The sequence below is a fragment of the Hyaloscypha bicolor genome (genome assembly GCF_002865645.1).
Source record: "Hyaloscypha bicolor E unplaced genomic scaffold K444scaffold_53, whole genome shotgun sequence".
In the NCBI taxonomy this organism is placed as follows: domain Eukaryota; kingdom Fungi; phylum Ascomycota; class Leotiomycetes; order Helotiales; family Hyaloscyphaceae; genus Hyaloscypha; species Hyaloscypha bicolor.
In genome coordinates this window covers 2,173,810-2,197,702 of record NW_020194555.1, presented here as the reverse complement: position 1 = coordinate 2,197,702, position 23,893 = coordinate 2,173,810, and the positions used below count along the sequence as shown (strand labels likewise).

General features: G+C 48.6%; 8 protein-coding genes across 8 annotated transcripts; 3 read left to right on the top strand and 5 right to left on the bottom strand.

Moving 5' to 3' along the window:
- Nucleotides 1-419: 419 nt before the first annotated feature.
- K444DRAFT_585863 (acid protease) lies at nucleotides 420-2,070 on the bottom strand (the record flags this gene model as incomplete). Its single annotated transcript, XM_024877947.1, has 4 exons — nucleotides 420-551; nucleotides 602-1,009; nucleotides 1,057-1,607; nucleotides 1,632-2,070. The coding sequence occupies 4 exons, from the start codon at nucleotides 2,068-2,070 to the stop codon at nucleotides 516-518; spliced, it is 1,434 nt and encodes a 477-aa protein (XP_024739524.1). The 3' UTR covers nucleotides 420-515.
- Nucleotides 2,071-2,217: 147 nt separating this feature from the next.
- K444DRAFT_585861 (phosphatidate cytidylyltransferas-like protein) lies at nucleotides 2,218-4,610 on the bottom strand. Its single transcript, XM_024877946.1, has 5 exons — nucleotides 4,109-4,610; nucleotides 3,688-4,057; nucleotides 3,293-3,639; nucleotides 2,801-3,247; nucleotides 2,218-2,747 (listed from the first exon to the last, which is right to left on the bottom strand). Exons 1-5 carry the CDS (start codon nucleotides 4,259-4,261, stop codon nucleotides 2,709-2,711), a joined length of 1,356 nt encoding a protein of 451 aa, XP_024739523.1. The 5' UTR covers nucleotides 4,262-4,610; the 3' UTR covers nucleotides 2,218-2,708.
- Nucleotides 4,611-4,935: 325 nt separating this feature from the next.
- On the top strand, nucleotides 4,936-7,334 carry K444DRAFT_524238 (uncharacterized protein; the record flags this gene model as incomplete). The annotated part of the gene is made up of 5 exons (XM_024874344.1): nucleotides 4,936-5,400; nucleotides 5,448-6,035; nucleotides 6,085-6,306; nucleotides 6,361-7,016; nucleotides 7,064-7,334. 5 exons carry the CDS (start codon nucleotides 4,936-4,938, stop codon nucleotides 7,332-7,334), a joined length of 2,202 nt encoding a protein of 733 aa, XP_024739522.1.
- An 857-nt stretch (nucleotides 7,335-8,191) lies between these two features.
- K444DRAFT_627520 (uncharacterized protein) lies at nucleotides 8,192-9,964 on the top strand (the record flags this gene model as incomplete). Its single annotated transcript, XM_024882812.1, has 6 exons — nucleotides 8,192-8,348; nucleotides 8,390-8,787; nucleotides 8,887-8,958; nucleotides 9,042-9,334; nucleotides 9,513-9,872; nucleotides 9,937-9,964. The coding sequence occupies 6 exons, from the start codon at nucleotides 8,192-8,194 to the stop codon at nucleotides 9,962-9,964; spliced, it is 1,308 nt and encodes a 435-aa protein (XP_024739521.1).
- A 341-nt stretch (nucleotides 9,965-10,305) lies between these two features.
- Nucleotides 10,306-11,865, bottom strand: K444DRAFT_651636 (FAD-binding domain-containing protein; the record flags this gene model as incomplete). Its single annotated transcript, XM_024885724.1, has 4 exons — nucleotides 10,306-10,442; nucleotides 10,494-11,508; nucleotides 11,580-11,660; nucleotides 11,734-11,865. The coding sequence occupies 4 exons, from the start codon at nucleotides 11,863-11,865 to the stop codon at nucleotides 10,327-10,329; spliced, it is 1,344 nt and encodes a 447-aa protein (XP_024739520.1). The 3' UTR covers nucleotides 10,306-10,326.
- A 984-nt stretch (nucleotides 11,866-12,849) lies between these two features.
- K444DRAFT_346430 (uncharacterized protein) lies at nucleotides 12,850-13,534 on the top strand. Its single transcript, XM_024872073.1, has 3 exons — nucleotides 12,850-13,117; nucleotides 13,341-13,456; nucleotides 13,523-13,534. Exons 1-2 carry the CDS (start codon nucleotides 12,892-12,894, stop codon nucleotides 13,373-13,375), a joined length of 261 nt encoding a protein of 86 aa, XP_024739519.1. The 5' UTR covers nucleotides 12,850-12,891; the 3' UTR covers nucleotides 13,376-13,456; nucleotides 13,523-13,534.
- A 3,310-nt stretch (nucleotides 13,535-16,844) lies between these two features.
- On the bottom strand, nucleotides 16,845-20,149 carry K444DRAFT_523670 (uncharacterized protein; the record flags this gene model as incomplete). Its single annotated transcript, XM_024874304.1, has 9 exons — nucleotides 16,845-17,579; nucleotides 17,636-17,708; nucleotides 17,772-18,544; nucleotides 18,705-18,801; nucleotides 18,957-18,988; nucleotides 19,106-19,192; nucleotides 19,258-19,304; nucleotides 19,410-19,459; nucleotides 19,518-20,149. The coding sequence occupies 9 exons, from the start codon at nucleotides 20,147-20,149 to the stop codon at nucleotides 16,845-16,847; spliced, it is 2,526 nt and encodes an 841-aa protein (XP_024739518.1).
- Nucleotides 20,150-21,563: 1,414 nt separating this feature from the next.
- K444DRAFT_610656 (putative inositol polyphosphate multikinase) lies at nucleotides 21,564-23,047 on the bottom strand. The gene is made up of 2 exons (XM_024879790.1): nucleotides 22,783-23,047; nucleotides 21,564-22,730 (listed from the first exon to the last, which is right to left on the bottom strand). Exons 1-2 carry the CDS (start codon nucleotides 22,842-22,844, stop codon nucleotides 21,788-21,790), a joined length of 1,005 nt encoding a protein of 334 aa, XP_024739517.1. The 5' UTR covers nucleotides 22,845-23,047; the 3' UTR covers nucleotides 21,564-21,787.
- Between the last annotated feature and the right edge of the window lie 846 nt (nucleotides 23,048-23,893).

Sequence of the window (23,893 nt, the reverse complement as noted above, 5' to 3'; positions counted from 1 at the left end):
CGAGGCTTCCCCCTTTTACTCTTTTCCAAAAGAGGTAGGAATGAGAACGTCGCTTAAACCAAGACTTGCAACGAAAGGGGGGAGGTTAGAGCTAGTTCGAGGGAATGTAGCCTCGCTTAAGGTCCGGAGTGCAACGAAAGAGAACACCCCCCTTTTAGCTGCATTTTAAGCGAGTTCCTGGTTCGAGCATTCCACTTCAGAGAAGGCAAAGGGAGCAACGAGGCAATTTGACTGTGATAGAAAGATAGGTATACGATAAATCCCTTGCCTAATTATCTTATATCCCAGGCTTAGAGGAGAAGGGCACGTTAGAATCATAAAGTATTATATTTAAAACCGAGGAACTGCTTTGCTCGTTTATAGCCAAAGACTAGAGGGGCCACATGATTACTTCTATCTTAGAAGTTAAACTAAGTAGTGGCTTTAAGATTAGCTCGAGTTAAGACTATATAAACAAGACACCTTATTGGAAGTTCTATCTCTAGCTTTGATAAAAGCGACCTAACAGGCAATTGTCATACTCTCTGCATTCCAACCTTCTTCTCCTTCCACTGGCGATCTTGTTAGTTTTCTCTTCAGAGGAACCGGGAGTGGAACTCACATTGAAGGCCACTTGGACATCCCGGAAGAACGGCTCTCCAACAATCCAGACATCTTCTAGCCCGTTGCCTCCTTCCATACTTGTCTTAAACCCCATGTTCGCCGCCTCGGTCCCAAGAGACATCCCCTTGCCCATCCTGGACTCAACAACAATCCCAAGACAATAGCCACTTCCGGATGCCATTCGCCCCAGTGAGAATCTCCCTCCTGGCGAGAACGTTCCCTGTTCTCTTTTCCCTTTGAGCACCTCCACATTCCAGCCCGCAAATTCGAAGTGTATCTTTGGTGGGTTGAAACACGGATATGCATGGAACTGATCATATGGAGGGGGTAGTTGTCTGCTCCACGAGACTGACGAGTAAAATGCCCTCGCAGCAACCGGAGGTGCGAGGATGAAAGGTGTGTTAATCTGTTAAGCGTTAGTTTTGAGGAGTTGCCAATCTCGATAATACTCGCATCCAGAACAATTGGTTGGTTCTCTAGGACTTTACTTCCATCCACCCAAATGCCTCTCATTAGAATCTGCCACCACCCCTCTGCGCCTTGCACCTTGCTCCACTTCCATTCATTCGCCGACAGGTCTGCTTCCATTTCGATGTCAGCAGCCGATCTAGAAGCCACCACCCCATCTCTTTTCATCCCGTGATTTCCAGCTCGAGCCAGCTCATCGTCCGTCTCCATCTTCGCTCGTCGAACTGGTGGAGCTGATGTCCCTCCAATGCTAAATATGCCATCCTTGCCATTTATCAACACTAGAGACCATACCGGAGTGTTGATAACATTCTTTTCAATCATCTGCATCATTAAGGGGACTGTTTTCGTCTGGCTGAGGACTGTGGAGGCTGCTAAACCTAAGTATGCGCCGGATGGTAGAAGGGTGCTGACCCATTGCTTCGCTGGCCTGCAAAGCGCAAAAGAAATAGGAATCGATCGTTTGATTGTTGGTAGATGGATGATGTCTTTTGGCTCACGGCAGGTTGGGACCGATAATGGTGACTCGGCATCAACTTGAACTCTGTCAGCTCAGGGACATCTAAAGGATAGGGATGTCTTGCCATATGTTTTGCTGTTGAAGTCTAGATAGAAAGATCCCTTTCCACTGCTGGTAGAGAAGATCCACCAGTCTGCGGTCAGCATATCAAGATCCATATCCACCTCCTGTATAGGATCTCCGATATGCAGACTGGCTAGCCAATTCCCATCTCGACCGACGTCTCCAAGCAAAGTTGACAAAGCTTGTGTACCATGCGGACGCTTTGGTTTACGCACCACCTTGTTGCCAATGAAGTCGCGCGTCGTGGAATTGTACCGTTGCTCCACCACACGAAGCTGCTCTAGAAGATATGTCAAATTCGCGATATCTGGCGCAGGAAAGCTGCCACCGCGTCTTGAGATTGTGTAATGAATTGGTGGAAGATGCTCTAAAGCAAGAGAGCCCAGGGTAACGAGAGCAAATGAAAGATATCGCATCATATCAATTTCATATAGTTGCTTGCAGAGATGCTGGTGGCAGCGAAAGAGAACAGTCGTGCAAGAAAAACGGAAGACGTGGAATTTTATATTCAGGGAGAAAATAAATTGGCGGGGCGCGTTCTGCAAGTGAGGGAAGGAGCCATCCAAACTACACCTCTGACAGATTTTGGAAGGAAAGCCCCGTGGTGGATTGCCAGCTCAATTGCAATTCAAATGATATTTTCTTTAATAAAAAAATAATTTGTTGAAATGAGATGGATGGCCCACGCTCGTGATGTTGTCCTCTTTCAAAAAACTCATCACTTGATGCAACCGATCTTTTCAGTGAGTGCGTGAAGTAGTGTAAAACGGCTCAGTTTTGAATCGTTCATAGCACTGAAATGCAGTATTTCCATCGCTATTGGGCCCTCGTTGCTATGCCATACTCCAATGAATGCTTGGTGCGGGAAAGCTGTTTTCAGCCTACTTGTGCCTTCGGCCCGAGTTTTAGAAGTCTCCAGTCATCAATCTACCTCCATTTGCACCAAAGAATATCCCAACCCCATTGGTAAACATATGGACAAATTAGAAGGTAATATACAGGAGAACCCCATGCACCATTGAAAATCGTCACTCGTAACACAAAAACTTTTTTCTCATCTCCTCTTCACCGCGAGATTCAGGCAATCCAAAACCTGGAAGTATGTTAGCAATACGTCAAGTCTATGCTAGCAAGCTTGATACTTACTCCTTCAGCAATAACACCTTGGTTGTGCAGATGTTTGCTGATTCCCTTGACAAGCTCCATCTGCTCTTCAAGAGTGAGACCAGTGATGGCTGTCTCAATAACTCCACCGAGGGATACCTTGTACACCGCAATGAAACTGTGATAATACATGTATGCAAAGAATCCCATAATAAATTGACAATCCATGCGATCCGTGATTCCACCGTGCCCGGGAATGGAGTCCCCAAAGTCCTTGATTTTGAAAGTCCGTTTGAGACCAGAGGCAAAGAAGCCACCGAATGGGGCAATAAGGGAGGCGAATGTTCCAAATACAAGGATGTGAATCTGCATTGGTGCCATTAAGAAGGACTTGACGTATGGAAACCAGATTGGAAGGTGGTAAAGGTGAGGTATGAAAACGGGATTGGGTGTGCATTCAAGCCCGGTGAAAATGTTCGCTCCGAGATCCTAGTAATTGTTAGAAGATACATAAGGGTTCGGCCGTAGTCTTACATTGACCGGGCATATGAAGTATTTGTATCGCATCAAAACATTCGTCATGCCAACTCCAAAGATAATTGTCAAAATCCAAGCTCCGACAAATCCTTCGACGGTCTTCTTGGGCGAGAGTTTGATGAGTTGTGTACGGCCAAATGTAATACCACAAATATAGGCAAAAATATCGTTGCAAATGACCAGAGAGACAGGTAGGAAGAACCAAATCATTCCCTCAAAGACATTATTCATGATAAAGTGCGCCTGAACCACAATAAGGTACAGAGCCATATGTGTCCACGCGAATTGGGTAAATTGAAATCGATAATGGCCCGCTTGCAAGGACGCAACGAAGAAGACGAATCCTAGAATTTGTCAGCCCCTGAATATGATTTTGCCGGAAGTCCAAGTACCTATAACGTAGAGCACAAAGCTGATAAATCGATGATGGGTCGCAAAAGGCAAAAGCACTTTGTCGACCAGTACGATGTGCTTAAAATAGTAGATAACGCTCTCGCCGTACAGGAAGTACATTGTTGTCGCCAGCCAATACCAATTCAGAGCTTTTGTAAACCGTAGTCGCCGGGCTCGACTGGGGACGTTCGCAATAGCAATAACCTCTTTGAAAGACACGATCTGAATTGCAGTAACGATCGCTATTATGTAGATGTGTCCCGCGAACATGGCACCGAAGAATCCGCCTATCATAACAAATGTCCATATCGATCGAGTGATAAATGTTTGTTTCTTCTTCTCATATTCGGATGCTTGGGTTTCTAGCGCCTGGACGAGAAGTTAGCAGAAGTACTGAGCCCTGCGGCCTAGATATCATACTTCTGATGCAGCATTTCCATTTGCAGCTTTCAAAGGGGAACCTGGCTCTGAGGCGGCCTCGCTGATGTCGGAGAAGCTGCTTCTTCGTCCATCCACACTCGTACTGCTGCCATTGCGGTGGTTGAACTTGACCCCACGTCGAGGTTTCGCCATTGCCACGGTTCGTTCGTACTGTGAAAGAGAATCAACGTATTCCTGCGTCTTCCGCCGAAGACTTGAGGCGCAGAGTCTGAAATGCCAAGGTTGGGTGGGGAAGTGCCTATGCGCTCTTGTGCACACTTATGTAGCGGACTGGAAGTACCTGGCGAGTGTAGATGGAGGGAATAGTAGGTCGAAGGCACGAGTAGGACTTCGGAGTCGAGCTGTCGTGGTCGTTAGAAGGTCGCGGCGCAAGCTGTGTTGTGCAGTGCTGAGCTTCGTCTGACGTATTCCTTGGAAACCTGGTTGATTTGTTTTAGGGGCTTGGGAGCTTGTGAAAGTCGCGTTGTACTGTTGGCCCGAGAAGACGGCGGAATTAGTTGGGCATCAACTTGATTTCATACAGCCACCATCAATGGGTTCTTCTTTGTCTTGGTAGGATTTCATATTGTATTTATCAAGTTATAGGACCAGATATATGGCATATCTCAAAAAGAGGAAACCGGAAACATAGGAAGTCCAGCCCGGAGCCTTTCTTCTCCGATCCCGAAGGCTCGTACCTTCCTCACCGCCTTCTGGCAGAACACAGTCGTCCCTTGACACATCTAACGCGGGACAACGTCTTTCATGTTTGGAGTTTCCAGCTTATGAGAAGACAGCCAATGAATGCTCAATGACGACTTTATGGGATGGCGGGCCATGATGATGGAGAGAGTAACTATGACGATGATGATCTGGATGATCTTCCCAGCGACGCCCTGATAGAACTCGAGAACAATGCCATCCAGTTTACTCAGGCCCAACGTGTGAAGGCGGCTCCTTCCTCGGATTACGGTGATGACTTTGAGGATGAAGACTTGGACGATGCGGTGGTAATTGATGAGTCACGGAGTACACCAGCTATCGTTCCAACCCTTCGGCAAACTGTTCCGGGACCAGCAATCCAGCATGAACAGTTTCGGCAGCAGCGCTATGGGATGGCCAATAATTCTAATCTGGCAAACCGACAACGATATAACCCCCCTCCAAAATTCAACGAGTCGAGCCGTTTGCCAACGGAACCAATTGTTCAACATGCAGACAAAGTGGAGCAGGGAACCGGCGAGCAAGCTGCTGGATCCGATGTTTTGAGCTTGCAGAGACAAGTCGAGGAGGTAGTGTCTCCCAACCTCAATTGTTTGCCTGATCTCACAATTTCCAGTTGCTTAGAGAGCGAAATGCCCTCAAAGAAGACCTCAATGCTAAGGCAGGCGAAATTGCGATCGTCCGGAGCAAACAGGAGAAAACGGTGAAGGAATACGAGAGGGAAATGGCTGTTCTTCGAAAGCTCAACGAGGACAAACTGGCGAAGCAGCAGAAATCCCTCGAGGCGGCCCGGATTGCGGAGAAGAACGCTGCAACAGAGCGCGATTTCATAAAGCAGGACTTGGCAGAGGAATCGGAGCGGGTACGGAGGCTGAACAGACAAAAGGCTGCGGAAAAGAAGGATGGCCCGAGTGTGGTGACGACGCCCAAGAAAAAGAAGACCTTTTCACATAGGGATGGATTTGATGATGACGAAATTGAGATTCTCTCGCCGTCAAAGATCTCCCCATCAAAATTTCAGAAGCGAAATATTGGGTCTCCTTCCAAACCAGGAAAACGAAAACGGAAAGCTGCTGAGAGTCCTGCTGGTGCTTTGGAAGTTATTCAAATCGATGAACCATCCGCTGTGGTGCCAGATCAGAAGGCTACGGTTCTTGATGAGGCCATCATTGCGAGTTTACAGATACAAGACGACAGATTTGATGTGAGCCCACGTTACCTTGTCATGAGAAGCAAACGCTGATAAAAACCAGTTTATTGGGACTATGCTAGATCATCGTATCGATTCCAATCATCTTCGAACTCTAGAAGAGTTGGGGAAACACTCTTTGCCATCTGCGCCGAAAGAGTCTTTTCAGTCGATAATACTTGGGCGGATACCAGAGCTAGGAGTTAAGAAATCTTCAAAAGATCTCCCCATCGACTTTTGCGAGCTGCTCGTCTCCATCTGGAAGAGCTGCCTGGAAGAAAAATATGTACGTGACCAAATCTCTGCCTGAATTTTTTTTTTTTTGCCTGACATGCTTCAGTACAAACCAATATATCTCTTCATGGACATGCTTTCCTTTGCTTTGGAGCTGAAGACCTCATTGATAGCCCCTCATATAATCGACTCACTTGTTCCGGTCACCCAGCTCACCGCTGACCTGATGGTCATACCACGATTCCAAAGGTGGCCAATAAAAGAATTTGAGAATGATATCGATGTAGGCGTCTGCATGTCTATTCTTTATCTTGCAGCACAGGGGTGTACATCCTGCCCGGAACATATTACCCGATTTTGGAAATTGTTCCGCTATGACTTCATTCTCATGCTGCTGAGCACAAATCAACAACAAGCAGATTTCGAGGTCATGCTACAGCTACTCTCAACCAGTGTGTTTCGAGACTCTTTCGGGGCTATACATGTCGATGTTCCCCAGGATGGCCAAATCAGCTGGATTCTAGATCGTTTTTCGTATATCCTTTACGAGGTACCGTCTTTACCAATGAGTAATGACAAATTTAATCTTGTCGTTCTATCAAAAATGCGGATCCAGATTCTGCAGCTGCTGACAAGCATGACTCGGTCTCCGTTTGCTAGCAAGGCTGTGGCAATACATCCGCTGGTTATTGGGCGACTTGTCAGCCTCATAAGTGATGAGCTAGATCTCTTATATGATTATCAGCCTCGACATGAAGAAAGGTATGTCGTTGCACCATTCTTTCGAAGCAAGTGGCTAACCGTTCCAGTGCGCGCATAATAAGCTTAGCAGTACGGCTTTTATACCATCTTGTTACACGGTATGACAACATGATAGACATGCAAAAGAAACTGGCCGTCATCCCGGGCGGTTCTCAGAAACACCTCCTCTGCCTCTCGAGATTAAGCTTCTCGGAAGATAATTTAGTCCTAGAATCAGGAATCGGTGCCGACGTTGCACAATGTGCCATGGATATGTTAGACATGTCTATCACTCCCGAGGAAGGCGAGGCTGTGCAGTCAGCCTTCACGAGTCCATGAAGTGTACGAAAAAAATCGTAGATGTGGTAATCGACAGTGGCGTAGGAGTTAGGCATTACATGGGTGGCCTTCTTGTGGTATTTCGAGCATGTTAGAGTCATTGAATGAGTACGTTGCATTCCCATTGTATTGTACGTAACATCATCCAGGCGTACAAATACAACTCCCCGTCGTCGAAGGCGCTCCTCCAAGGTTCCCACTAATGAACACGACCAGCACTGCTGCATAAGCAGCGGTGGCACCGAATATCTAATCTCGCCGAGCATTTGTCAACAATCCTACGCAAGCTGCGAACAATACAGTCCACCCACTCAACATGCCCAGCAAAGCATGTTTGTTTTGCACAATATACAAGGAGATTATCGCCCCAACCAAAGCACAGCCGCAAGTACGGTGCTGAATATTGCAACGAAATGCGAGATTGACCGTTCGGAAGTGTAGGTCGTGCGGCCATCAGGAGCACTTGTCTGGGAGAAGAGTCCAAAGTTGTTTTGAATGAACTCAGAGAGCCGGTCTTGATCAGCTGGGACTCGCAGAGCGACTAGGTCGTGCAGATCATCGAAGATCGTTGCACTTGCTCCCCAAAGTCGGGGCATTTTGTCTCCGGCAGGTTTACCAGACGTGTTGTGTTGTTGAAGAACCAGTTTCGCAACGCTTTGATTGTACTATTTGAGGGCGGTTGACTGTTTAGGAGAAGTTGGTGGGCTTCTAGCGCCGCATCTGTCCATTCTATTAGCGATGCAGATTTCACAAGCTGAGGTCCACCTACGGTACTTCTCTAGCTTCTCCCTAATTTTCATAGCCACCCCCATCTTCTCCTTCTCTCTTTTCTGCACCATCCCGTCCTCCTCACCAGCATGCTTTTCGAACTCGCTCCAGTCCCTCTGGCACTCTATACTCGCCAGATCCTTCGCATTTCGATCCACTTCATCATATTCCCTCGGCGCACCTCAAGCTCAGTAGCTCCGCCTGGTAAAAGAGCAAATTCCGCGCGGACAGCTCGTCGAAGCGTCGGTATATGGTCATTATTTTGTCAATGTCACTATCTATTTTAGAGGCAACCAGTGCGAATCCTCGGGTAGGACTCTCCGTACTTTGGGGCGCGAGCTCGATGTCGACGGTCGACATGATTGTTCGTGTTCTGGAAGGAGCTTTTGAGGTTGAAGAAGTTGTTTCAGGAATTGAGGTGGGGTGGAGACAAGTCATTGGTAGGATAAGAATGAGGCTGCAGAAGTCAGCCCGGCTATATGCCTTGGGCGTGCACCAATGCCCTGGATCTTATCATCCTTTGCAAATCCTTCTCTTCAAGGTCGTCAATATTAGTATGGAAGAGCAGAGAATCGAAACGGCCCGTCTGCTCGGAGAGAGCGGTGGCAGAGAGAGACAATCACCGTTTCTCGGTAGATCAACTCTCTATTTCGCGTCAACTGGTGTGGATGACTGCGGTGGAGGGGTTCCTTCGTTGGGAGTAGCATCCCATAAAACGTTATCGACATCATCTCTCACTTCTATGCCACAAAGATAGTCGAAATGTCTACCTTCACACTCCCAGATACAGATTTATCAGCCAGACTCGTGGACAATCTCACGAAGGAGCAACTTCTCCGATTTTGTCGGCTTCAAGGTAAGTCCCTTTCCCAACATCCTTATCGCAAGAATAATATAGCCTCACCATCTTCCTTAACACAAGCACTAACAATGGTATAGAACTGGATCAAGCCTTTCCAAACCAACCCCTCTCTGGGCTCTAACGCTCCATCGTCTGGGTTTTTGAGGCCGCATTCCTCGTTCTGGACACGTGCGTATTCAAAGACAACGAATTACAAGCGCAAAGCTCTGCGTTGTCTAATTGGTGGATCAGAAGAATGCTTTGCTCGACCAGATTCTGCCTCGGATAGGGACATCGTCGCCGAGATATTCGCCGAAGAGAACGGCAATCCTGTTCGGCGTGGAGACGAAGACAAAAGCTTCTTCCAGCTGGGAAACGGCAATGTGATACAGTCAGTTGGGAGAGCCTTGGTGCCGTTGAGATTTTTCGGCGATGGCCGGTCCACTGAACCTCTCTGGTTCGATGTTCTTGCAAAGTGCCCTGTCCCTTTGATTTTGGGTTTGAACTTCATTCGAACATTTAATCTCTTCACCGAGTATTAAACACCTGCTGGTGGACTGTCCGTATAGCTTTGGGGATCTGCTCGCTTTGAAGTGGGTCGGGTCGCCTCAAGAAAGAATCAATTTCATCGCAGACGGAAGGTCTCTTACTGCCGGCGCTGATACAGCGTCTGATCTTGACTTGATGTCTTGGGAATGTGCTCAGAGAAGAGGGTTTAAGATCGACACTAGCGAAAGTGCACGCACCCAAGTGTTTCTAGCCGATGAGATGATAGTCGAAACATCGGGCGAGTCCGCATTTCCTCTCTTGGGCTCTCCCAATTCGACAGCTTCGGCATGTCTTTCCACGTCTTGCCTGGCCTTCCTTGCGACGTTATTTTTGGCGAAGAGTTCTTGGAGCAAATGGATGCATTCAACACTTGCGACATGGTACGTGTGGACGAGAATGTTCTTCATAGCTTGTGTCCTTCGATCAACCTTGGTCCTATTCAAGCGTTCTTGACCAGAAAGTGGGCGTCTAAGACGAGTGACACGGTGCAGCAGGAGCATGACAAAGCTATTGAGGCCGAAATATATCGCCGTAACAAAGCAAATCGAGCACTGGCGAAAATCAAGGACGGGATCAGAGTTGCTGCTGCAAGCAAGGCCCAAGAGGCCAAGAGAAGAGCTTTTGATGCTGGGCATTCAACATGCATGCACTGTATTGGAACCACGGAAGAGAACCTTCAGGAGAGTAGTGCTGAATTCTGAGACCCTTTTCAGCGACAGCAGACTTTCACATTTGGTCATCTCAGCAGACGGAATGACATTATGAATTTTACTTCGGATTTTTTCTTTTTCTAATGTATACCAACTCGCATTCCTCCAACTGTCTGACTTCGTCTCACGCAACCAAGCTTGGCCCTTTCGAAAAGACATTCTCTGGATCATACCGCGTCTTCAATTCCGCAAGTCTCGGGAAATTCACGCCAAATACAACCTTTCCTCCTTCACCAAGAGCTGTCAAGTGTCAGACAAATACCATCATGCGGAAGTAGGAGGAACACATACAATCGTAGTTTCCATACTCACCCACGGCCTGCTGGGTCTCAGCATCCGTGCCCTTCGCCTTCGCTTTCTCCAACTCCGCCCTCGCCTTCTTCGACATAACTCTCGTCCACTCCCTACATGCACTGTCGTTCTTGGGGTCCGTCCATCCGGGCCCAAATACAAGATTCCCATAAGCACCACGATTCGCGAACGCGGTGGCAGTTTGCGGTACTTCAAGAATCTTGTTATAAGGCATGAATTCCCACCCCACGATCGTCATGATCGCATCAGGCACTTGAGTGATGAAAGCTTGATAGTCATCGAAGATTTCTTCGGCGAACTTGGTGTCGAGTGGACCGAGGAAAGCGGAGCCTTTCATTGTTCTGCGGGCACCATGGAACATGGCGCCGTTAAGCATCTCGTTCATTTTCGCGAAGGGGACGACGGCCGTCATGTCTGCCAGTGGACCGAGTTTGAGAATTGGCTCGTAGTATCCTTTCCCTTGCTCTTCTGTACCGTTGTAAAACAAAAGGGCCATTATCGCAGGCTGCATGGCTGGAGGGGGAGCCCCGAAGGCCACAAGCATGAATACTTTCCCACTTGTGTCGGTGAGCAGTTGATTTCCAAATGCCAAGACTTCGTGGAGTTGTGTCCTGGGGAAGACTACCATGCCTCCCCAGACAGGCTCTTTCTGTTCGTACGCTTGGTAGACGAAGGATGTAGCGACTCCGAATCCAATGCCTGCTCCCTTCGATGCCCAAAAGAGATCTGGGTTCTCGGTGGAAGAGGCCGTGAGGATACTCCCATCGGCAAGGACGAATTGTACCGAGAGGAGGTTATCTACCACCATTCCACGTGCTGCAGTCAGGTAACCATACCCACCTCCAAGTGTTAGGCCTCCTATTCCAGTGTGGTTCACAGTTCCTCCAACAGCTGCAAGACCATGCTCCGCAGCAGCGTTGTCAACATCAGCCCAGAGACAGCCTCCTTCAGCGGTGATTGTGTTGGTTTTGGGATCAACGGACACGTGACGCATCTTGGAGAGGTTGATGGAGACTCCTCCGTCGTTGAATTCGACCCGGAAGTCCCGTGGCCTCCGCCCATGACCGCTACTTCAAGGTTGTTGGCTTTGCTGAAGAGAATGGCTTTGGAAACATCTTCGGCGGTTGAAGGAAGGACAACCAGACCCTGGAACCTTTCAGTGAAATGCTGGGTGAAGAGATGGAGATGAACTTCTATATGGATAGAATGGGTGACTTACTGCCAGTTTCTCTGCTGCACTCGACCATCTCTTGATGCTCTCTTCGTAGCCTTCGGAGTCTGGAGTCAGGACTTCAGACGAAGAGGAGAGGCTAGCCTTAAGCTTCTCTACTTCTTGCTTGTCGATTGCCATTTTGCTTAGGATAATTGCTTTTGGGGTATAATAAGAATTGCTAAATCAATGATACCTCTCAATTCAGTTTGAACAGAAGTTTGGTGAGGAGACTTTCGGTGAATATATAGAAAGGTACAACACATTGTGGTCCTACGTTATGATCCTCCATTGAATGTGCACCCCGACAGCTCACATAAGCCACGGTAAGCGCCAACTTCTTCTCCACTAAGCCAAAGCCTCAGGAAGCTTCGGGCTTAGAAAAATAGGGTGAACTTTTAAAATGGCCTGATATTCGCTATACCCTGCTGTAGTACAGTACCAGTGAATTTGATCTACCCTTACTCAACCCCGCATTAATTAAGCTAATGAAAACAACTCCACCTAGCACAGAGCCTTCCAGCGCACCTTTCACTAAATTTGTAAGGCCACCTCGCCAGCTTCTAGCACTCCTTCCGCTAAGTCACAGCGCAAAAAGTATATCCTTAGTTATAACCTACCCTCTTTGTACCTAACTTCTATAAGAGATATATATATTAGGGGCTCTCACTGCCCCCCGGATCCCCGGGGAACCCTAACTACTCTAACCTTGCAATTAGATAAAGGGGCATAATACGCCAGAACTTGGTGAGGGGTATGCTAAAATTTAGTAGTACATACGCTACAGGATAGTGATACGTGCCCTGAAAGTCGCTATAAGGATCTTTAAGAAATCGCGATTAATCTACTAGCTAGCTTAATACAGCAGGTGGGTAGGGTAGATCAAATTCTATGATATGAGAGCAGGGTATATCAAATTTTAGGCCTTTTTAAAAAAAAGGGGGGAGATCAACTGAAGTCACACTAACTTGTGGAGGTTTTAGGCGAAGTTGGTAGGGCTGACAAGCGTTGCTGACTGGCAATTTCGCTGCGCGTACAGCCCCACACACCCTAGATTAGGACGGAGAGATTACTACTCCGGAGTATCCATGAAGCATACTTGTAAGCGCAAACCATCCATCGGCTATGAACAAGCACCTACGGTCCGTACGAGGACGTTGATTCAATATGGCACCGAAGTGGCGGCCGCTCGGAGCGAAATTGAGGAAACTATTCTTGATTACGCATCAGTTGGCTTGTGCCACCAGTGCCACGAATGTCACCAGTATCGCTTGTGGGCCGCTTGTCTCAGGTAATCGGGCGGAGCTGCGCCTCAGCTCCGAACGGAAGGTGAGCCGGCCAGCGAAAGCTCTCACCATCTCTCAAAATGGAGTGGCAAGGTTTGGAGCAGGAAGTCCGTTGATTTATGTTGAATCTGAATTTCCAGGCGGTCAAAATAGGTCCCTCATTGAGGTTGAAATAGCTGTCAGCCCTGCAAATTTAGAGGTATTGGCTCGCTTAAGAGAGCCTCCCCCTCATTCGACCAACAGAACGTCAATTCTATCTATTATGTTTCGTTAAGTGTCATAACAATACTTCCCAGGCCGAAGATTATGGGGATTAATGAAAACGAACAGGATATGACTGCTGCATTGGTGCTCGCTGTGACTGATGGGTGGTTGTAAGGCATCAAGTCTCAAAGCCTGAATCAAGAAGTTGAGGATACCATATTACACTGACAATTGGCTCCATGGTGAGTAAGCCTCTTTTGATTAAAATGGGTGTAATTGGTATGCCATATTCTAAGATTGTTGAACAGGGCTAGATGAATGCAAAATTTCGGGGAGGGGGTCCAGAGGCATTCGGGCACGCCAATATCGGCGGTCATCCGATCAGCCCAAATAGGTACTGCGTGGTATAACAATCATATGGACAACGTGGCTTGTGTAGCTAAGTTTACATTCAATATAGCCGACATTGTATAAGAGATCGTGTACCCTGAAATCCAGAATTGGTTCCAAATGGAGAAACTCGATGAGAGATTGATTGAGATGGGGTATTTTCCACGTGAATATTCTTTGCCACGCACGGTAGACGACGATGGCTCCTCAGAAAATAGATCTTGGGCGAGAGCCTGTATGTTCGGCCGTAAAGTCGGGCCGGGTAGGGGAGTGCTTCCTCCAACCGCGATCTCTAGCATCGATCACTGTATGGAGGCGAGAAAGACGCTGAGCTGAATAAATGCAGTCAAATTTGACACTACCTACAGATGTTTAGAAAAGAGTGACATCAAGCCTATCAGCCCCAAAATTGCCACCAAACCAAAACCAGCAGCCGATTCCTCCAACGCTTTGAAGTTATCGCTGCCAACTTGCTATTTAAACCACGAATCTTCTTAAACGAAAATCATCAGTGTAGATATCGAGAAGAAATAATTCCTTTGCACCGCTTAGGTGTCTGACTTTTGGCTCGTGGGAGACTCCCTGACTTGGCCGTGCCATCCGCAGCAGCCATTTAGGCATTTTCGGTGAGGTCGACTTCAGTATTCTCGACATCAGCTGAAGGACCGGCGGGGGCAACTGCTGCGGTTCCTGTGGGTCGAACTCTGACACTGCCACTTGGTTTCACGCGGGTACCAGTGGGCCGAACACCAGGGGTGCCAGTTGGGCGGGCATGGGGGTATGTAATCCGGTACGTGATCTCGTGTGTGATCCCGTGTGTGGTCCCGTGTGTGGTCCTGTGTGTGATCCGTGAGATTGAGTCTCTGCAGTTGGTGCCTCCCAGCGTTCAACTACCGCGGTGGATACTGGTGGTGCATCAAGACGGGTACGCGAGCCTGTACGAGCACCTGTTAGGAATTAGCGCCCCTTTGAAACAGATTATCGAGGAGCAGGGACTAGACTAACCAGTGGGTCTCACACCTGTAAAAGATCCTGTAGGTCTCATGCCTATTGGTCTCGCAAAGTTCCTGTGAAAGATCCAGTGGGACGGATGAAAAATCCTGTTCCGTGAGGACGACGGGTGAACGATCCTTTAAAATGTGTTAGGAACGTCTTGGGAGAATTTTTAAGATAGCCAGGGACTCGACTAACCAGTTCCAGTTGGTCTCACGAAGGCCCCTGTGAAGCTTCCTGATAGCATAGTCAGCGCCGTTCACTACTGTCGAGCTTGATTCGCACCTGGTGGAGGAAATTCTCCAGTGGGAAATCAGACAGGAGGTGCTCTTGCAATGAAGCCAAGCGTATCTGTTTGGCGCTTCTCCTCCAGGACAGGTGCTGCAGCGACAAGGCCGAGCAAGCCGGCGAAGACAACAAAACGCATTATGACGAGCGGGGTCTGAGTTAGAACTGAGTGTTGGTTTCTTCAAGGGGTATCGAGTTGATCTGGTCTACCTGTACTTCAACGATTGAGGTCGGAAAGGCCTCTACTTATGAATTCTAGACCCTGGCTTCATATATTTCTGAATAGAGGTCAAGGACAGCTCGACAGTTTACCGGCCAGGGTTTTCAAGCCACGGTTGGCCAAAGAGATTGCGGATAGCTGTAACCGCCATGGTGGCGGCCACATGTGGATGGAAGTTTTGTTAGGACGTTCGCTGGTGGAAAAATTTCCTCCTTCCATTTTGCAGATTTCGTCTAAAACGAAAGTCCATGGCTGGAGCTTTTCAAGATACCCTTGTGCTCAGGGGCGAGATGGAGTGGAGGAGTGTTTTGAGCCGAGGTAAGAGGAGAACGACAGTGACATTCTCAATATCACCCAGTGATAATGGGGTTTACCCATATTGCCATTGCCTTGTCAATGTCAAGAGAGAAGCACGCCACTAGGGGCCGATGTGGGGAAGAAAGTAATAATTACCTCGAGTTCGGCGAGAGGTATCATAATTGGAAATCGAAGTCCGCATCACAAGCTTCTCGGCCTTTCCCTGGTAATTGGATATCTGGGGTAATCTGCTGGGGCGTCTCGGTACGGGCTTTTAGCTCCGGTAGACGTGATAGTTGGGCTGATAACGACGCAGGGTGGACAGGATTGCCAAAACTTAATACTAACTACACCTTAAAGCTCCGTAACACGTGACGTTACAAATTTGCCACTGCAATACACGACTACAGCCGCGCGAGAGGCGGGGTCTAAAGGAGATTGGAGGAGGAGGAGGAGGGGTCCTCACACTATATCCGATGGATGTTTAGGCTCAGATCCGAACAAATGAAACAAAGATGCTTATCCATGTTGTCGCAAAAATACAGGCAGCGCATTTGAAAGTCCACTAGGTGAAGCTCAAACAAATTTTATAAGTGGAATGATGTTTCTAATAACATAGACTACATAGCTCGATGGTGAAATTATCTCCGTAATGCTGGATGTCCATACAGAGAGTCGGAATTCCTTGAAATGCCTTCTCTGCGACATTTGTCAAGAAGCAGATCCGTTATAAGGTTCCTCTTCGAAGGTTGCAGGAGCTCAATAGCTCCACAACTCTGAAATTTCTGACAGCCAAATAAAATTACATGTGGGGCTATTAAACAAAGCACAGTACAATGTAACCAGAAGAGAGCATCTTGCTTCTGAACAAGGCAGCTAGCTACAGCCTACAAGAAGCTTGTTCCCTGTGGCGATCGAGTTGCTATTTTCAGCACCATGCGTGTGGTTTGACAGCCGAGTATACAGCACCTGTATGAACAACGCCGAATCGCAAAAGATCAAGGCACCTGGAGGCCCACTCGGGCCATTATCCGGCCCACGATCCGACTATTCCTTTAGAAGGGAAACAAATAATCCGCCTCCGTCCACCCCAGGTCGGAAGGAATAGGGAAAGCAATCAATTCCAGGTCATCAGGATCAAGGATGAGAACGCAATAAGCTCGCGGTGGGAAAATTTCGCTCAGGGATAAAGGTACTTTGCACCTGACGTGACTGACGTCTGACCGTTGAAGTGACTTTTATATTGGTTGTCCTTGGTCTCGGGGCTCTCAGGTACAACACTACCAGGGGTGGAGGTCATACGAGTCCACGTCCTCTAGCAGAGAACGAAACATCTAGCGCAACACCATCCAATGCATGCATCCAATCCACGCTCGAATGGAGGCATTCTCCCAGAAAGTTGAACAAATCGCCGACCCTGTCATTTATTCCAATGGCGAATTTCACCCTCTGCCTTCGTCGCCAGCCAAATTCGTGTAACAAACGTCATCCCCTTCGTCCACCTCTGTCAGACGCAGCGCTTCTCCAACGTCATCAACAAAATGATCCTTGCCTCCAATGGTTTCAAGAATGCCACTTCTCTGGAAGAGCTCGTATACCGGCGTTCCCTCAAGGGGACCACGCGAGAAGAAGACACGAACCCCTCGCTCTCTGTACCCACGCACGATTTCCTCTAGCACTTGTGTGCCGGAACCGTCTAAACTGGTCACGCCATGTATATCGAAAATGATATTCTTATTGTGTTCCGGTGACCGCACCCTTGGCAATGCGGGGTGAGCGCTGGTCGTTCCGTAGAGTTCAAGTCTTCGGAGACGATTCTTCAGGTCGCCTGTGTTTGCAAACGTCAAGGGCTCTGGTATCTTCACGATCAAGCATCCTTCGATGAACTCCAATTTATCCGGGTTGTCCTCTGCATTCTCAAATCGGTTCGTTCCCGGTATCCGTCCTAATATTTGGATCCGAGGTCGCGTACTATGCTTGATAACGGAAAGGAGGGAAAGCCCCACGCCAATAGCAATGCCAAGAGTAAGTGAGTAGAATATTGTGGCAGCGAAGATGATGAACATCAGACCGAGCTCGGTCCAGCCACGTATTTGAATGAAGAATAATATATCATGTGGAGCTTCTTCGATGAGAGACCACGCAACAACAGAAATCATCGAAGATAGGACTGCTTTCTAAACCAAGGGGTTAGTTGGGCTCGAGATAGCTGAACCGAGCAAACTATACTTACAGGAAGGTAGTAAAAGGCTGGGAGCAAGAACAAAATGCAAATAATCGTGATGATACTGAGAAAAATACTGCTCCTAAACCACAGTGTTCGGATTAGTGGTGCCTAGAAGACCAATCCGAGAAAATGGGAAACTTACATCGGAGTCTTGCCCCCCGTGCTTGCGTTGACTTTACTTCGTCCGTAACCACCGAATGCAGGAAGAGCTGAGAAGCACCCACCAACAAGATTCGCAACTCCGAGAGCTACAAGCTCCCTGTTTGCGCTGAGTGCAATGCCCTGGATTCCGTCTTTCCCTTCCCCTCCGCCCAGACTCTTGGCTGCGACAGATGATTCGAAGAAACCCAAGAGCGCTATCAAGAAGGATGTTCCCATGGCCTCCCTCACGTGTTTCATATGAGAAACTTGAAAGGGCCAGTGGAATGGGAAGGGGTTCCCATTTGTTGTGGATTTTACTTCACCGAGTACTTCCAAACCCATTTCGTCCCATCTAAGCTGCCACGTCAGAATTGCCGAGAGCACAACGACCAGGAACCGGTCGGGAAAGTATGCAACGCCGGGATATCGAGGTTGAAGGCGTTTCTTTCCTTCCCGGAACATCATAATGGTTGCAAAGCTGATGCCCGCAACAGCACAGGTTATTGCAGAGGCTTTGTTGATGTTCCCAAAAAGAAAGCGCAACTTGTCAACCGAGCTTGCGTGGCTCACACCACCCACCTCTGAGGCAAGACCTTGCAGCCCCAGCTCTGGGATTAATTGATCAACAATGATAACGAATCCAATAGCGGAGATGAAGCCGCGAAGAAAGGGTCTTGAGAGAACGGAATCCAGGAATCCAAGTCGGGTAAGTCCTGCGATGAAGATAATCGCACCTGCCATCCCGGTAACCACACCAGCGACCCGGGCGTGTATCTATCCAGAAAATCAGTTCCACAAACCCGTGAAGATTCTGAAGGGGCTAAGAGCTTTGGGGCTGTCTCGTCTCCAACCACACAGTGCAGATGAAGGCATGGCGGCTCTTGGGACAACTCCTAGGCCGTGGTTGTCGTAAAGGAAAGATAATGAAATTTACCTCGTCATCGCCCTCGTCAGCCCTCCCATTATCCACGCTCGATTTGACCACCGTTCCTACCAACAGAGATCCAGCAGCTTCTGGTCCAACTACCATCCTGGACAGCCTCGGAGTCAGTATCGCCTCATGGAAAGGGAAATAGTTAGTCGTTGAGATACTCGAAAGGTCTTTCTAAAGGGGTGTGCATAGTGCAGAAAACTTCAAAAAACATTTCACATAGAAAATTGAGTTCGGAAAAATGGACCCACTGACTGTGGACAAGATCCGAGAATCGCATATATGATCTGCACTTTAATTAGCACTCCAAACTGGGAAATCAACAAAGAAGCTAGAAGCTCAGCAGTCCCGGGGCCTCAGATCTTGTAACAAAAGGGAGCAAATATAATGAGGGTAAGGCCTACTGGGTTGAAAACGAACGAGTACAGGCCGTTGATAGCAGGGACATGTGCCAAATTCGAAGCCAATGATAACGCCATTGGGATATAAAACTGCTCAGCGAGTTAGCACTGCAAAATGGAAAGGTGGAGTTGGCTTGGTGCTCGGACCGACCTACAGATGCCATTGTGATCGCAGCGATTAAGTCCCCTTGGAGATGTTTCCCTGCCATCGAATTAGTATTAGGTTCCCTGATTTTCAAGAAGGGGCTCAGGAGCTAAGGAGCTCTCAAACAAAAGAAGAGGAAATTTGTATGGGAATCAGTCTTACATCTGTACTGAGGAATCCAAGCCAGGGCGGGTATATAATATGGGAAATACCTAAGACGCAGAGCATCAGCATAATAGCAAGGAAACATATTGTTTCCGATAACCGTACATTGTTCTTGTATCTATTCCATGCTGTTCGGCCAAGTAAGAAGTCGTGGATATCTTCTTCTTCCCTCCACTCCCATTCTTCATCCCCACTGTCTCGAAGATGCTCGAAAACATGCTCCGACCTTCACCTGAATCAGGCCGCCCGAGAGCTCGCGCAGATCTTCCAAAGCTGTAATCGCTATCGCCACTTCTCATTGAGTCAGCCCGAGGGCTAAACGTGCCATGTCCACATGGTCCTTCGTGGGGTGGGCTCGAGAGTAAAAATTCAAAAGGCTTCTGCAAGAGAGGTGTGGACTCTGACGCTCTTCCAGTCAAGTCTCCTGCCTCACGTGTGCTGCCATCTAATGCATCGTCTTCTGCTGCCGGGTCTGTCGAGAGATGCGTGGGATATGTGTTCGGGGAAGCCTCTGAACTGCACGGTGCTTTGTCTTTGTCTTCGACTGAACTGATCCGTGTGTCCTCCCCATCTTCCAATGCACTACCCCTTGTGTCTTCTGGAGAGCTGTGGGCCGTCTGTGATTCGCGCAAATGCGATGGGGTACTTGGGGCGTGTGGATTTATTGCCTGGCTGTTGATGGAGGGATTTCGAGAAGAGGATGCGGAACCCGGCGATGTCGGTCTTCGAGAGGTCATTTCGGGAGGCTTAATGCTATCTTTGCATGGAGAGGAAGGATATACATGAATAAAGGGCCGCAGAACCAAAAAACCCTCTGCCAGGATCGGGAAGAAGGCGGACGTGTTGCACAGGAAAATGCTGAGCTCAAATTTAGGTTGCTCGCTAGAGAATGCTGTGCCGAGGCGTGCGAGGTGGAGTAAAGTTTGAGGCAGGGGGTGAGGATCTTCCTTAGACACAAACCTTGCGGTGCTGCTCTGTTATCAAAGATTAGATATCATCGTCGAAGCTCAACAGAAGAAATATGCATTGTGTCTACAGGCAATGGCGAGCAGGTGTCCCAAAGTTGGGCCCTGCCTTCATTGGTCAAGGAGGCTTGTGCAGGGTCTCTCCTTCCACGGGGTCAGTTTACTGGTCTGTATGTTTTGCACGTTATCATTTTTGATCGAGATTCAAACCAAAGACACACCTTTTATCTCTAATCCTTGGCATGTCATGAAAAGCTTGTTTGTCAAGTGGGCTGGCTCTTCACCCAGGAGCTACCATTTTGAAGGCGTCAAGTACGTCATTAGTGCACCATGTGGTCAGAACCCTTGTAAATTTGTCACGTGTTGGCAATCTTCCGCTGAAAAAATGACCAAAAGGAAACAGATGAAAGTAGGCCAAAAAGGGGGAAGAAACTTTTCCTTACCATTAAGTTGCAAAGAGCAGTGGCATTTTGGAAGAGCCTGAGATCCATATTAGCTACTTCCCAATGCATTCCTTAAACTCTCGCTAGGAGTAAGACGTTGTAGCCTATGAACGTGAAGGCGAATCCTAAGCTTTCCCGATTCTTTTTTTGATGGATTCCCGCCCCACTAAACCCTCTCGAGTCTGCTTATTACGGGCCTCCATCAGTTTAAGGCTTCCTTGGGCTGGCTGCGATGGAGTTCACTTCCGGCTTTAGATTTGCATACTTTCTGTTCAGCAGAGATCTTTCTTAAAAATCAATTCCTGCATCTGGAGTTTCACACACGGCTACACAACCCACGAGTTTTCAGACCCTGAGAGTGAATGGTCAAGGTGTTTTGTTGCACATCACTTCAATGTTCCCAAAGTACTTTGGGACAATGAACCCCTTTTTGCATCAACGCCTGCAGTCTCTCCAACTTTACCACTCGCCACATAACTGACCCTCTGCTCAGCCACCTATAGCGTCTCCTGAGATCTCAGTGTCCGGATTATACTACTCACAATGAGCATGGTGTGCAACAAAACATTGATGGTAGTCATTCACTCAAACGTAGGGGTCCAGGGGCTTGATACTGATTGATAGTCAAGCTCGTACATTGCAGTGTGATGTGCAACAAAGCTGTTTCATCCAATATTCACTCAAAATTGCCACCCACTTTCAAGTTTGACATGAAAAACCAGAAGATTCTCAATGCACCAAGGAAAGGTGGAACTTTGAGCGATGTGCAACAACAATATCGCTTCTCAGTTCACTCCACTGTCAATGTGGATTGCCCACCAGATCAAAATCTTGTAATACCAGGTAAAATCAGCGAGTGGATTCTATGTCGCTCTTAATGGGTATCTAAATACATAACAATCGTAATTGTATGACCCATGCTGATGCCAGAAACTCCGTGTCCATGCCCATCGTAAAGCTCCGCAAATCAAACGCCGCCTATATGCTCGAGAACCTTGGCAACACTCCGAACGCCGAGCAGAGCGTTCTCGTCCGGGCCCTGGCCTGGGACCCATGTAGCATGTGCAAAGTCAATGACCTTGACAACGTATATCTTTGGGCCGACGACATCATCGTCGTCTTCCTCTGAGTTCTCATCGTCTCCGTTCACCAACGTTGCTGGAGACCTGCTAGCTTCTTCCATAGCCAGCCTTAATGCTGCTCCATCTCCCTCAAAAACAAAGAGTAAACTTGCCGAAAACATGCGACTCTCCTGGCCCTCTAAGACCGCTTGAATCCTGGTGACATCTGCAAGAAACGCCTGCGCCACCAACTTCCCTAACTCCTCATCGATACCAGCCGACTCGGAGAAGATGAAGTTCTTAAATGCCTCATGAACATTCCCTCTATGAATAGAAAAGCGGCCGTAATTCTTATCGTAGATTTTATATCCCTCTTCGTCTATGTCTGAGCCCTTTGCGCCGTGACCTTGCCAAACCCTCATGCCAGCGACTCTAAAGCCGAGTTCTTTATGCGTAGTTTCTTCTGTGACTTTATCGAAGCGAATCTTCTTCTCTTCTGCCGCATCGTCTGCCCATAATCGGACCCCAAGCTTCACATCCAGGATATTCGGCTTGACGAAACCGTGCGCAGCGTTCTCGAGTACCACCGCCAGGTTGGTCTCGATTCTCTTGCCTGTCTTGACCGGAACAACGACCTCAGGTAGGGACCGTTTTGCAATCAAAGCCGCGCCCACTTCCTCGACCGTCTTCCCATTCTGGTTCTCGTCGAGGGTCAGGGTACCCATATACGTAGGCATGTACTCGGCGAATTCAGGATGCGTCGCAAGCGAGGACTCGTAGAAGGCGATCTCGGCCATGGTGCAAGGCTTAATGAACAGTTCGCCGTCGACATCGGAAAGCGTGCCATCACTGGTCGTGTGTCAGCAATCTGCTCAGGGACCACGGGTATTGCGCGACGTACTGCCCTGCGACGGCATAATTGTAGTCGATCAAGTCTGCGCGCGACGGCAGAGCTCTGGCCATTTTAATGACTGGACTGGAGTCGCAAATGCTATGACTCTATCATGATGGGGAAAGAAGGTGTATTAGAAAAGAAGAGGAGCGCGGGGGAGACAGAGTTTTGCGCAGATTATTTCTGTGTGGAAAAAGAAAGCCCGAACGGGGGAGATTGGGGGGGGAGCAAGGCTGTGTAGAGAAAGGAAGACGAGATGCGGCGTGTGCGAGTGTCGTGGCTTCAATGAGCGAATTCCGGTCGCGCTTCTCTGCAGTGAAATGGGCTGCGCGCCAGGGGCCAGGCCACACGGCAGGCCACACCCTTTGGAGCCGACACGATTTCCGGGCACTAACCTTAACTAAGCCGCCCCGACGCCCAATCAACAGGCGGTGAGAGACGAAAAGTACGAGCCAAGCGCAAGGCCAGCGCGAGGCCAGTACGAAAGGTAGGCCAGCAACGAACAGCACTCCGCCCGACCCAACTACATCGGCTGCATGTATGCACTGCGGTGTGGCGAGCTTAGCCACGACGACGACAACAACATCGTGAGACTGACTGCAGCTGGCGCACTCAGCGGCTGACAGAACGTGACCGGTGGACGAGCTGAAGGAGCAGCTGGCTACAGTATGCAACTTACCCACGGCGGGACAATTCCAGGATCACGGCCAAGCTTTTCCCCGCAATATCGCTACGTTCCCGCTCTGAGACAATTGAAGCAAGGAGGACTGTTTGCTCCCGGCGAGGCACTCGGTCAAGACAAACGGAGGAAGCTCCTTCTAGACCTTCAAGCTCCCTCTCGGGATCGGACCATGTAAGTTGGCACGCTCCAGGAAGCGCCCTCTCCTCTCCTCTCCTCTCCTCTCCTCTCTTTAATATCCTTCATTCCCCTCGAGACTGTGATCATCTGGTCTTCTTCACCTCGAGGGCTGCAGTTGTCTCACCAGGGGACGACAACTTCATCACACGCACAATCTCCCTTGTTCTGTTTGCATATCCGATCGTTTCTCACCTTCTGCAACCTTTCGCGTTTGGCACATTTCCCCTCCCTCTCGCCGTATCATTCACTTCTAAACTCAGT